We start from the raw sequence: 13,763 nt of genomic DNA, 5'->3' as shown, positions 1-13,763 counted from the left end.
TTCTTTCCACCATGGGGTCAGTGGCCGTAAGTGATGCAGATAAAAGTTAGCTAAGGAAATCCATTCCCCTCCCTGTAGCTCAGTTTTTCCAGGTTGAGAAAATGACCCTGAGCATCCTTCTAGCTCAGACATTCGAGAGTACAAGACAGTCTGTCATCTGGAGCCTGGTGTCTGAGAGGAGGGTGTGCCCACCTGGTGGGCTTGAACTTGAGGCCTCCCAGGAGTCTGTGGCAGTAGGCAGAGAAGTTTTATCCCAATTGGTTATATTGGAGTGGACGGTTTGTGAATTGTTGTTCATTTCTCTTCCTGGGTCACAGTCAAGGACAGCACCAGGGGGCCCTGATGGGAAGGGAGCAGGATCCCAAAATGACATCTTCAGAAAGAACTCTGAGAGCTTGAAGAAGTAAGGATATAGAACACAGCTGTTGCCTGTGGCTGTTGGTGGCTGGAGGTCCAATGAGGGGAGGATGGGGGGCTATGTTCCCAAAGGCATAGGTGCATCATATAGCCCCATTCAGCCCTTGGCTTCTCAGCAGTGAGATATGGAAAGAGATGCCACTGTTACCAGGAAAAGAGGCACCAATAATGGGTTCTCTCTTATCTTTCTCTATCCTGATCTTCCCTCTTCTCTTTCTTTCTCTGTCATTCTTTCTACCTCTCCCAGCCTCCATTTTCACAAAGGACTTGAAGTGTCCTACAAAATAAACATATATCGAAGTTAGTTAAGGCTGAAAAAAGTTCAGAAATTGTGCACATAAAAGAGTAAGATCGTTGCAAGAGATGCCAGCCATGATGTGGTTGCAATGATTGAACACTGAATTTGATTGAGCTTCCTGGCAACCAAGGCAAAGAGGGATTTATAGTGGTTTCTAATGTTCCTGTTGTTCATTCTGAGGCAAAGTAACCATTTGTCAAGAGAAAAAACTTTTTTTTTTTTTCCTGGTAGTGAATTGTAGGAGATATTGACACGGAATTTGAATATTCTAATGGGCATGTCTTCAGAGGTTTGTTTTTTTTGGCTGTACCTGCGGCATGTGGAAGTTCCTGGGCCAGGGATCAAACCCGTCCCCCAGCAACAACCCAAGCCACTGTAGTGACAATGACAGATCCTTAACCCACTGCACCACAAGGGAGCACCCAGAAATTTTTTTTTTGGAAAAACGTTCTTTGGGAGTTCCTGTTGTGGCTCAGCAGAAACAAAATCTGACTAGCATCCATGAGGGCACAGGTTAGATCCCTGGTCTTACCAAGTGGGTTAAAGATCCAGCGTTGCCATGAGCTGCGGTGCAGGTCGCAGACATGGCTTCAATCCAGCGTTGCTGTGGCTGTGGTGTAGACTGGCAGCTACAGCTCTGATTCGACCCCTAGCCTGGGAACATCCATATGCCATGGGTACAGGCCTAAAAAGACAAAAAAAAAAATTCTTTGTATGGCTATCTTTTTTATTGCCTCTAGCCAATGTCAAGTGCCTGATATTCTGTCACAGACCAATGAAGGCACTTCCCCAGGGACTTCACCTCATGGTAGGCAAGGACATTATTTGCTGGTCTCCTGACTTAATGAGAAGTAGAGATGGGAGGTTAGTGGATTATTTGGCGCTCTTGTTCAAACACTCCCCAGTTAATTTTTGGCTGTTGTTGCAAATGCTGCTGGACCATACATTTATTCATTCATGCAGTAAACATTTAGGGGGCTCTAGGCTGTTCCATGCTCCATGCTCTCAAGGCAACCTAGAGGGTGATAGTCATTATAGGTGGTGGGAAGTATGACAATAGACATCTGTGCAAAATGACACCAAGTATGGGAACACAGACAAGGGAGTCATGAGTTCTTTGCAGGAATATGGGGCCCAAGAATGGCTGCACCAAGGAGGTGACATTGGAGCTGAGTATTGTGGATAATGTAGGAGTTTTCTAAGTGGTTGAGTTGGGCTCTCCGGGCAGAGGTCGGATAGTACCTGGAGAGGCTGAGGAATAGTAGTCAGTGGAGTGAGATTCCAGGAAACCCAGGAGACTGAGGAGAATGCAGTTGTCTTTAAAAAATCACAGGCAGCTCAGAGGGACAGACAGTGAAGAGAAACTAGAGAATAATTACACACCAAATGAAAGGACAGCCTCCCCTGGCTCATGCAGGAGCAGAGCAAGAGCTGTGAATCCCACCAAAAAAAAAAAAAAAAAGAGAGAGAGAGAGAGAGAGAGAGAGAGAGAGAGAGAGAGAGAGAGAGATTGGGGGACTTCCTGTCGTGGCTCAGCAATATTGAAACCCAGTAGTATCCATGAGGATGTGGGTTCGATCCCTGGCCTCACTCAGTGGGTTAGGGATATGGTGTCACGAATGTGGCTCAGATCTGGTGTTGCTGTGGCTGTAGTGTCGGCGGGCACCTATGGCTGCGATTGGACCCCTAGCCTGGGAGTTTCCAGAGTCCACAAGTGTGGCCCCAGAAAGACAAAAAAAAAAAAAAAAAAAGAGAGAGAGCGAGAGATTGGGCTCCAGTTCTGCCCTGAGGGATGGTGATGGTGGGAGACACCAATGGCAAAGGGAGTGGGGGGCTGGTTTGTGAATCCAGCTGTCCCTCGAGCCCCAGTTCTTTAGGTAAGTTCACTTTACCTTCTGGCAACCATGGGCAGTTAGGGGACTGGATTTTTGGACCTCCCACTGCAGGTGTAACACAGCTCGATTTCACGCCTTGAAAAGATGATTCAAACTCAACTGTTGAAGTGACTAGACCAACTTTGCTACTGAATTTATTGGCTAAAACAAAATCAAATAGCAAATGTCCCCTCCATCTGGACATTAAATGAGTTAGAATTGGCCACCTGCCCATTGTTTTCTTTTTTCGTGTGTGTGTTTTGTCCTTTTTAGGGCTGCACCCGCGGCATACAGAGGTTCCCAGGCCAGGAGTCGAATTGGAGTTGTAGCCACTGGCCTATGCCACAGCCACAGCCACAGCCATGTGGGATCTGAGCCGCCTCTGTGACCTACACCACAGCTCATGGCAATGCCGAATCCTTAACCCACTGAGTGAGGCCAGGGATCGAACTCGAAATCTCATGGTTCCTAGTTAGATTCATTTCCATTTCACCACAACGGGAACTCCCCATCATTTTCTTAAACCCAGGTTGGCTGTGCTTTCTCGGGAAAGAGAGGCTTTCCCTTGCAGAGCCAGCTGCCTAGGCTGGAGTCTAGGAAGGTGCAGGCCTGTCAGTGGAGGAGGAGGGGTGCCAGGTTGCTACTCTTGGCTGAGATCCTGCCTGGCTGTCCTGAGGATAAGGGTCACCCATTCATTTGTTCACCCAAGTGTTCCTTGTTTAAGCTCTTCAGAGTCAAAATCCGGGTTGTCTGTTTTTTCCTCTCAACTTCTTCTACTTGCCCATCCTGCAACTCTTGGCACATGCTCTGTTTTTGGACCACTCCTGTCTTCTCACTTCTAAGCCTTCCTTCAGGCTTCCTCTGCCTGGGGGTGATGGGTTGCTTGGGCCGGGGATGAGTATAGCCTGCCCCAAGAAACCTTTCCCTACCACTTCCTGCCCCGTGAAATAAAGGCTTCTCTGCCCTTGTCCCTCAGAGATGGAGCTTCAGGGCTGGTGTCTTTTCCCTTGGGGTTTGCAAATGAAGGTCAGAGAGCATGTGTGATCTTCACATGCTATTGTGCACACAATAAAAGCTCAATAAACACTAAACATCCATTCTGCTCAGGCCCCCACTGGGATACTTGGGAACACAGAAAAATAGGAGGCACTGCCCACCCACCCCTGCCCCCCTCTGGGATCCCAGAAACCCCAGGGACCTTCATAGAGATGTTTTGACCTCCTGTTTTTTCACACGGCAGTGCACTGAAGGAGGAAATTCTCATGAGCTTTACTTCCTGATTTGGTTTTAGCAAATTAGGGGGCTCACGTTATGACCAAGTCCCATTCTGCATTGGATAAAGTCTAGACAGTGACCTTTTCCCAATAACTCCCTGCTGCCTGGCGTAAGGACTCTGCCGGGTATGACATATAGCAAGAAATATATTGTCATCTCCACCGAGTACACACATATCCACTTATATGGAAACGAAGATGGATGAAACAGGCCTTGCTCTGTGTGTGAGAGTCTTGGATATTTTCTGTTCTCGTCCGTTCTCGTTTCAACTTTTAAAGGGTTGGTCCGAGCGATTGATTTCATAGCTGTTCAAGGGTTAGGACACAGTCTGAAAATCATTGAGGAAGTTATCAAGACTTTGGAGTCAGATGGACCCAGGTTTGCATCCTGGCTTGGGCACCTAGAAGCCATGAGATGTCAGGCAAGCCACCTCCCCTCTCTCGGAGGCGTCTCAGTTGCTTCATCTGTAATGTAGGGATGACATAGACCCTGCTACATGGGGAGATTGTGAGGATTAAATGGGGTAATATAGGTAAAGCTCCTGACCCAGAGGAAGTGATCCATAAATGGGAGCTTTGATGCAGTGATGAAGATTATGATTATTATTATTATTATTGTCTTTTTGCCTTTTCTAGGGCCGCTCCCACGGCATATGGAGGTTCCCAGGCTAGGGGTCTAATCGGAGCTGTAGCTGCTGGCCTATGACAGAGCCACATCAACACCAGATCCGAGCCACATCTGCAACCTACACCACAGCTCATGGCAATGCCGGATCGTTAACCCACTGAGCAAGGGCGCGGATCGAACCCGCAACCTCATGGTTCCTAGTTGGATTTGTTAACCACAGGACAACGACAACGGAAACTCCAAGACTATGGTTCTTACTGTCCTAAGACGACTTGGTGGAACCAGCTGAGTGAAGGCAGGCCTCCTGCCTCCTGCCTCCTGGGGAATGGTAGTCAGGAAGGACTTCCTGGAGGAGGATGAATTGAAGCAGGGCAGCCGGTTGACCAGGAACCACGACTGTCCCCACATTGACTAGGATGCCTGTGTGAGCACCCCAGGGCCGCTCCTTGCATTTTGCATGAGGGGCAGACTTGTGCCTAAGGATTTTTGGCTGTATTTTTGGCTGGACCTAGAGCTGACCACGTTAGATGCCTTTGCCTTTCACATTTAGGTCTCTCATCCACCTGGAATTGATTTTTGTGTCTGCTGTAAAGTAAAGATCCAATTTCTTTTCCCCCCTTGTTTCTGAATGGATAACTAGCTACCCCACACTGTTTATTAGAGTCCATCCCTCCCTGCTGATTTGTACATCACCTCTGTCATATATCAAGGTTCCATATACACATGGATCAGTTTCTGGACTCATTCTGTTTCATTGGTCTATTTATCTGTGCCTGTGCCAGTCCCACACTGTCTTAATTACTACAGCTTTATAGTGATTCCTGATGTCAGGGAGGCCTGTCCCCTCTCTTGTCCTTCTCCCGTAGAAGCCAGACTGGCTTTGGGCCTGTGCTCTTCTTTGCATGTTTCAGAATCGGCCTCTGCTGGGGATGGGTGGAGAGCCCCAGAAGCTCTGGGCAAGAATCCATCTCAGGGTACCTGGGCCTCCGGTACCTCCTGGACCCACGGCTGCCATTCACCTTGTTTGGCATCTGAGCTCCCTGGACGTACTTGCTAATTCATTTGCAGAGACAAGTGCCAGGCATGTGTCTGAGTCCCCTCTGCCTGCGACTTAGCTGGTGGCTCTTCTGGTTCCCCTCCCAGTGACTCAGTTCTTGTCATCCTACCCAGGGTGTCTGCAAACTCCTTTCAGAAGACTGCTTCCCCATCCCTGTCTGCCTAGGATGTAACCCTGGACAGACAGGAATGAGTCCTCCATTGCCAGTGCCAGGATCCTGGAGGAAGCACCCCACGCCAGAGCTTGGCACAACCAAATTCTTTGGCTTCTGTGTCTGTAAAGATTTTCTTAACCTGAAGACATGCCTGGGGGTGGGGGATGGGAGGAAGAGACCTGTCACTCATGCTTATACTATAGTTTGTCCTTGAGTGGGAAGACCCAGGTGGGGCATTTTTTGTTTTGTTTTGTTTTGTTTGCTTTTTTAGGACTGCACCCATGGCATATGGAGTTTCCCAGGCTAGGGGTCCTATCAGAGCTACAGCTGCCAGGCTACGCCACAGCCACAGCAATGCAGGATCCGAGCTGTGACTTACACCACAGCTCACGGCGATGCCAGATCCTTGACCCACTGAGCGAGGCCAGGGATCAAACCTGCATCCTCATGGATCCTAATTGGGTTTGTTAACCACTGAGCTATGACGGGAACTCCCCAGGTGGGCAGCTTCGCAGCCTTCCCTGGAGACCGTTCTGACAGTGGTTTGGATGCCAAGGAAATGCCCCATCACAAGCTCTGATTTCACAAACTGGCATAAAGAAAGGAGCATGACTCATGGGCCAAATGCACGTGGTTGGTGTGGACTTGGTAAATCAGATGTATGTACCCCACAGTTTTCAGCATGCAGGTGTTTACCTGCTTCCAGAATTCAAAACACCTGCCAACTGTGCCAACTGTGACTTGTTTTCTTTGATGTATTAACTTTAGGGTGAGAGTTGATGGTGGGCCCATCCCCTATTGATTCTGAGCAAAGACCCCCTCTTCCCTTGGGTCTTAGTTTATTCATCTGTGAAATGAGGATTTGGACTGGATACTGGCCCAAATTCCCTTTAACCCTTGATTCTCCATCTATAGTTTTTTTTTTTTTTTCCTTTTGTCTTTTGAGGGCCCCACCCACGGCATATGGAGATTCCTAGGCTAGGGGTCTAATTGGAGCTTTAGCCACCAGCCTATGCCACAGCCACAGCCACGCCAGATCCGAGCCACGTCTGTGACCTACATCGAAGCTCATGGCAACGCCAGATCCTTAACCCACTGAGTGAGGCCAGAGATCGAACCCACAACCTCATGGTTCCTAGTCGGATTCGCTTCTGCTGAACCATGGTGGGAACTCCATCCATGTATAACTTAAGAGCACAGAAATCAGACACCTTTCTCTCAGCCAGCCTCTTGGCTACGAGACTCTTATTTCTGCCTTGTTTTTGGTTATGGATGTCTCCCTCCTTGCCTGGAGGAGGATGCGTGTCTCCGGCTGGCTGGGGCTGGCTAAGGGGAACCTGAAGGCCACAGAGAAGTAGGTGTGAATTCTTGCGAAGCTGCACTGAATCTTGTCCACCTCTTCACCTGGGGAGACTTGCTGACTCTGGATACTTGTCGTGTTCTGTCGAGCCGAATCTGCCCTTTCAATACTGGGGGTCCATGCACCCCCTGGGGACCTTGGCACTGACAAGGGCCGGCTGGCTGAAACAGAACGTGGCGGTGGCATTTGGCTGGGGTGCTTTGGAATCTCGATGCTGAGATGTCTGTCTTGTTTCCTCTTCCAGACTGCTGATTATTCCACCATGGCCTCGCTGGCTGGAGGGCTAGATGACATGAAGGCCAACCTGACCAGCCCCACCCCTGCCGACATTGGGAGCAGCGTGCCCGGGCCGCAGTCCTACCCCATTGTGACAGGTGAGGGCACTTGGGTATGGGGGTGAATGGCGGGGTGAGAGAGAGGGACAGAGAGCGCACGAGAGAGGAAGAAAGCAAGAAAGCATGTGTGTGTGATGAGGAGAATGGCTTCTTGGTGCTTTTGGACTTGACAGGCCATCTTTGTTTTAAGGAGGTTATGATGTCCTGGAACAGGTCAGGCAGGGGATTGCTGGGGCCAGGAGCAATGTTGTGGTTTCCATGCGACGTGGCTGTAGATGCTTTGATAAAGCCAGAGGAAAGCTGGGGTTCCCATCGTGGCGCAGTGGTTGGTGAATCTGACTAGGAACCATGAGGTTGCGGGTTCGATCCCTGGCCTTGCTCAGTGGGTTAAGGATCTGGCGTTGCCATGAGCTGTGGTGTGGGTTGCAGACGTGGCTTGGATCCTGCGTTGCTGTGGCTGTGGTGTAGTCCTGCGGCTATAGCTCTGATTAGACCCCTAGCGTGGGAATCTCCATATGCTGTGGGAGCGGCCTTAGAAAAGGCAAAAAGACGAAAAAAAAAAAAAAAGCCAGAGGAGAGCAAATGGCAAATGGACAATGGGTGGGGAGGGGTGGTTGGAAGCCTCGTGTCACGGGGACTGGATGATTTTGGGTCCCTTCTGGATGGGGCCGAGGGCTCAGAGGTCTGGGATTGAGCCATTTCAGGAGAAAGGTAGCCCTGGTTGGCATCTGCCTTGAGGATGAGTGGGATTCCTGGCAGATTGTCACCAGGAGTTTTGGATTTCCAAGCAGAGGTGGAGTTGGGACGGCCAGGAGGTTTAGGCTGCCTTTCTGGAAGGCAAGGCGCTTTAGCCATCCATGTGATGGGGAAGAGTTTGGGCCCTGGAGGTACATTGTGGGATTTGAACTTGCCATTGACTAGCTGTGCCCTCTTGGGCAAGTTATGTAAGAATTCTGGGCTGTGGAGTTTTAATCTGTAAAATGCTGATAATGCCTACCCTGCAGTGTTGCTATGAGGTTTAATGCTGCAAACGTATAAGGTGCTTAGACTCTGGTCTAGCTCACAGCAACCACCCAATACATGTTGCTATGATGACTCCTCTCAGAGCCCTCCGTGGTGGCTGATCACCCTTAGGCTCACTGCTGTGAAGGCGCTGGACTGGGAGGGTGGGACAGGCAGATGCCCCTCTCTGCTCCAGCAGCCCTGGGATAATATGGACGGACAGACTCAGCCACCTGCTCAGGGAGGTTGTCCGACCTGGCAGGCTGGAGGCAGCCTTTGATACTGAACGGACAGATGGTGGGGGGCTGAGCGTGGCACCTGGGCCAGAGCCTTGAGGTCCAGCCTGAGGCAGCAGGATGTTGCTATAGGCTGGTAGGCAAGACACAGGAAGTAGTGACAGAGGCAAAGTGTTCCTAGAAATGGGAGTGGATTGTGGTTACATCGGGGCTGACTTTAGATCGGAACTTTAGGGAAGGGCCAGGCGAGGTGAGATAGGCTGTCCCCTAGCCTCAGGTAGGCCCCAAGGCCGGGAGGGCCTAGCTCTCAGACTGGAGCTCCTGGGGCTCAGGCAAGAGTAGCCAGGGTCTGTTTGCAGATCCAGGCACCACGTGAGGCTCAGTTAAGAGGCGACAGTGAGTTGGTCCCCTGTCTACCTGAGATGGGGCGAGAGGCTGGAGGGCAGCTGAGGCTGCAGGTGGGGAGGGGTAGCAACAGGGCAAGGATCAGGAGCCTCAGTCGGACGAACTTTTGCTAACATCCTAGGTGTCCCATGAATCCTCTGCCCTGGTGTCATGGGGTCTCTGATGAGACCTGTGATAACACCCTCATTTCACAGATGCAGAAACCAAGTGTCAGGGAGGGGCCATGCCTTGCCCAAGATAAGGGGGAAGAGGGAGAGTTGAGCTGCCCATCAGTCTCCTGGGGCCTTATGCTCTTTAAGGAACTACAGATAATTAGGGAGGTGGGGATGGTAGACTGGAAAGAAGCCTGGACTAGTTAATTAATAATAGTAGTAAGTCACTTTATCCAGTGGTTAACGAGTACCAGACACTCTGCTAGGTGAACTTGTTTTACCCTTAGGGGAACCCTGGGTGGTGGGCACTGTTGAGTCACATCCAGTTTGTGACAAGGAACCTGAGCCCTGGGGCAACCAGGTAGCGGTCACGGCCTGTGAGCAGCACAGGTGAACCTGAACACCAGGCCGGCACAGTAGGCCACCCGACTGCATAGGTGATCTAATCCTGGTGTTGTCACTTCCTGGCTGTGCCTTTGACTGCATCTCTGAGCCTTGGTTTTTCCATCTATAAAATGGTCCTGGTTGCTCAGGGCCCTTGTAAGGATCAAATGAGTTCCTTTAGGAGACTGCTTTACAGATGGAGGGTTTGTTGTTGGGGTTGGGTGCGTGGATTTAAGTAGATCACTAAAAGATACCTATCATCTCACCAATCCGTAGATGGAAAGTAATCCAGTAAATGTTGAGGCTGTGGTTGCATTTCTGAGATTCTTATCTGCCAATGTGGCAAACTGGTGGCCTGAGGCCCAAAGGGCTAATCTAACTTGCAGATATAGTTAGTCGGGCCCACACAGGACTTTTTATAAATGTGAGTCAACATTAAAATTTTTTTAATGCTGGATCTTTGGCTTCCCTGGAAAATTCAGAAGATCTGGCCACACTGGGCTGTATTCCCTCATGGTTGTGGTAGGCGGGTGCTTAGGGGCAGTGGCTTCTCAAGACAGGCCCCCACCTACCTGCTCTCTCATTGTCTTACAAGCCTAACGTGGAAAGAATTAGATACCTTTGATCCAGAAAGTCGATGCTAAAAGCCAGCTGGGTGGTTTAGCTGTCTAAGGGTCTGCAGAAGGCAAGTCGGAATGTGAGCTGGGTTTTCAGGTAAATCCTTGACCAAAGACTTGTTTGTATTTTGATGTATTTTAAAGTCACATGAAAGAGCAGAAAAAGAATATAAATATCTCAGACCACTCATAGTCACAATTATGATTAATGTTGAAATATTAAAATTATTCTAATTATAAATATATAATATTTATATAGTATTATACATATAAGCACTGGCTTTCTTGTAAGTAAACAATAGCTAGCTAGAAAAATAATAGGGGAAAACATTAACAATAGCACCAAAAAAAAAAAATGCTGAGGAATAAATAAGCTTAATGTTAAAACTCTTCTAAGGGACATAAAAGAATAAATGGAGAGACAGAGCTTATTTTTGGATAGGAAGACACAATATCCTGAAGATGTCAGTTCGCCCAAGCTGTGAATAAGTATTTCCAATCAAAATACCAACAGATTTTTTTTAACTTATCAAAATGACACTAAATATTAGATAAACATTTAAAGGTAGCTAGAAAAATTCTGAAATAAAGAAATGAGTACAACACATAGGATATTTTTAAATGCTGTGATAAAGCTACGATAATTAAAACTTTTTACTGAAAGTGAAGTAAACAGACAAAAAGAACAGAGAGAATTTAGCAATAGATCCCAATATATGTGGCTCTTTATAGATGGAACATTTCAAATCATTGGAGAAAAGATAAATCATTCAGTTAATGCTTTGGGGACAGTTGGTCCTGTTGGATCCATACCTCACCCTCTATCTCAAAATAAATTCCAGGTTGATCAAAATTTTAACTTTAAAGAATGAAACCATAATAAAACTAGGGAAAAAAAAAAGCACAAGGGAAAATTTTTAAATAACCTTAGAATGGGGAAGGGCTTTTAAAATCTTTTCCAAGTTCAAAGGACAAAGAGAAATGATATAAATATTTTAACGTAAGTAAAAATACCCAAAAGATAAAGAACAAAATTAAAAAAAAAGGAACGCAGATGATGAAAAGTTAATTTCCTTAATATATAAAGAGCTTTTTAAAAAAATAAGAAAAAAAAAGGATAAAAGGTAAGGAAGAATGAACAGGAAAAATTCAGACGTCCAATGGCATATGAAAAGATATGCACCTGGCTCATAATTTTAAAACTACAAACTACGTAGTTCCCGTTGTGGTGCAGCGGAAACAAACCCTGGCCTCGCTCAGAGGGTTAAGGGTTGCCTTGAGCTGTGGTGTAGGTCACAGGCGCGGCTTGAATCTGACATTGCTGTGGCTGTAGTGTAGGCCAGCAGCTACAGCTCCGATTAGACCCCTAGTCTGGGAACCTCCATATGCCTCGGGTGCAGCCTTAAAAGGTAAAAATAAATAAAATAAAACTACACATTAAAACAATAATGAAGCATTTGAATAAAACCCATTAGCTTCTTAAAGATGGAAATGTTTCTTGAGGTCTAGTGTTAGGATATGAGAAACAGATACTTCCATACCCTGTTATTGGCGCTCAAGTCAGTGCAGTTTTTCTGGGGAAGAAATTTGTCAATATTGATCAAAATTTTAGACCTACCTACTTGCTAACCTAGAACTTCTATATGCACTTTATTCCATAGGTATAGTCACACGGATGCACAGTGATACCTAAACCTGTGTAATAATGACAGACTTATTTAAAATGACAAACAAATGGAAAAAACTCCATGTTTATCCATAAGAGCTGGTTAAATTAATTATGTCTCCTTCACACAATAAGCTACTCTGCAACCATTAAGAAGAATAAAGTAGAACTCTCTGTGCTAACATGAATAAATGTTTAAGATATACTCTTAAGTAAATAAACGGCTTATAGGAGAGTATGTTTAGTATGATCCCGTTAGTGTGAAAAAATATAAAGGGCCTCCACACAGAGGCGTGGACACATGTAGAGCGGATGCGCACAGATGAGGCTTCAGTAGGAGAAGATCCTCAGACCTTTCCCCTGCTTTATGAGACGCTGTGGTGCCATGTTGACAATGGCTTCTCTGCTCAGTCCCATCCAGTGTCCCGTAGGGATAACAGATATTTACAGTACCCCTTTACTCTCCCGAAATTAGGTTCATAAAAAATATAACTTTACTTCTGGAGTTCCCATCGTGGCGCAGCGGAAACGAATCCGACTAGGAACCATGAGGTTGTGGGTTTGATCCCTGGCCTTGCTCAGTGGGTTAAGGATCCAGAGTTGCTGTGAGCTGTGGTGTAGGTTGCAGACTCGGCTTGGATCCCGTGTTGCTGTGGCTCTGGTGTAGGCCGGCGGCTACAGCTCCGATTAGACCCCTAGCCTGGGACCCTCCATATGCCATGGGTGCAGCCCTAAAAAGCCAAATATATATATATATATATCTCCTAACTTCAAATAAAATCAAAATAATGCCTAATTCTGAGATAAAGGAGAACCAAAAGTAAAGTCTTTTATAATTAAAGGCTTGTACTTTGATAAGTAAATACTCTCCATGTTAAAACTGCCCCGTTGTGGCTCAGTGGTTAATAAATCTGACTAGGAATGATGAGGTTGTTGGTTCGATCCCTGGCCTTGCTCAGTGGGTTAAGAATCCTGTGTTGCCGTGAGCTGTGGTGTAGGTTGCAGACGTGGCTTGGATCCTGTGTTGCTGTAGCTCTGGCGTAGGTGGCGGCTACAGCTCCAATTAGACCCCTAGCCTGGGAACCTCCATATGCCTCAGGAGCAGCCCTGGAAAAGGCAAAAAGACAAAAAAAACCCTGCAAGACATAATGGAGTTGTGAGGGCTTGCCCTGTGCACAGAATCACCATGAAGCCAGTGGTCCTGAATGCAGCTTTACTGCGTTTGATGCACAGCGAGTCGGATTTTATGAACAGGTGAGCAACTCTTGGAAAAGTTCCAAGTAAAACAAAGTATGAGCTTTGCTCCATTTACACAGTGGTTGCATTCCAAGAACATTCAGTGTGTATTAAGACCATGGAAACTGCAGCTTCACATTTATATGGAAATGAAGTTCTGTTCTAAATTTAAATAATTACAAGCAGACTTTTTCACCTACGTGCATGTTTGGCCAGACATGACAATGGTGCAAGATGAAGGAAGAGTCTTCATGGTGTGGGACTCTTCCACCTCAAGCCAATAGCGCCCATGTATCATAAAAGCCCCCACAAATTTTCAAAACACCCTCTAGGGGGCAGTTGATGACCCCACGGAATACTCTTAGAACATCTTCAGGGAATGCCCCCAAGTGCTGTTGGGGTGGGCCTCCGTGTCACCATGAGGCATTAAGTTAATTCCACCCGGGCTCGTGGTGGATGTGTTGACACAGTTCTGAACTCTTCATGGAAGAGCTTGGGTCTTTCAGTCCCACTCCCACCCTCTTCCTCCCTCCCAAAGCCTGGAGTGCAGTAGGCACTCGTGGGGTCTAGGAGGCAGTCGTGGTCTTTACTGCTCCACCCCAGCCCTCACACTCCCAGTTTCTCAGGGACGATCTCATCAGAGAATGAGTCCATGTCTCTCCATCATT

General features: G+C 47.4%; 1 protein-coding gene across 8 annotated transcripts in view; it reads left to right on the top strand.

Annotated features, from left to right (window-relative positions):
- Positions 1-13,763, top strand: part of PAX5 (paired box 5) — a 209,789-nt gene that overhangs the window by 106,395 nt on the left and 89,631 nt on the right. For all 8 annotated transcript variants that reach the window (XM_047767939.1, XM_047767938.1, XM_047767943.1 and 5 more), the window contains one exon: positions 7,307-7,436. In XM_047767939.1, the coding sequence (XP_047623895.1) occupies positions 7,307-7,436 (130 nt within the window). The remainder of the gene's footprint in view (positions 1-7,306; positions 7,437-13,763) is intronic.

The sequence above is a fragment of the Phacochoerus africanus genome, chromosome 2 (assembly GCF_016906955.1).
Source record: "Phacochoerus africanus isolate WHEZ1 chromosome 2, ROS_Pafr_v1, whole genome shotgun sequence".
In the NCBI taxonomy this organism is placed as follows: Eukaryota; Metazoa; Chordata; class Mammalia; order Artiodactyla; family Suidae; genus Phacochoerus; species Phacochoerus africanus.
Note: the sequence above shows the minus strand (reverse complement) of the source record. Positions and strands in the feature narration are given on the sequence as shown.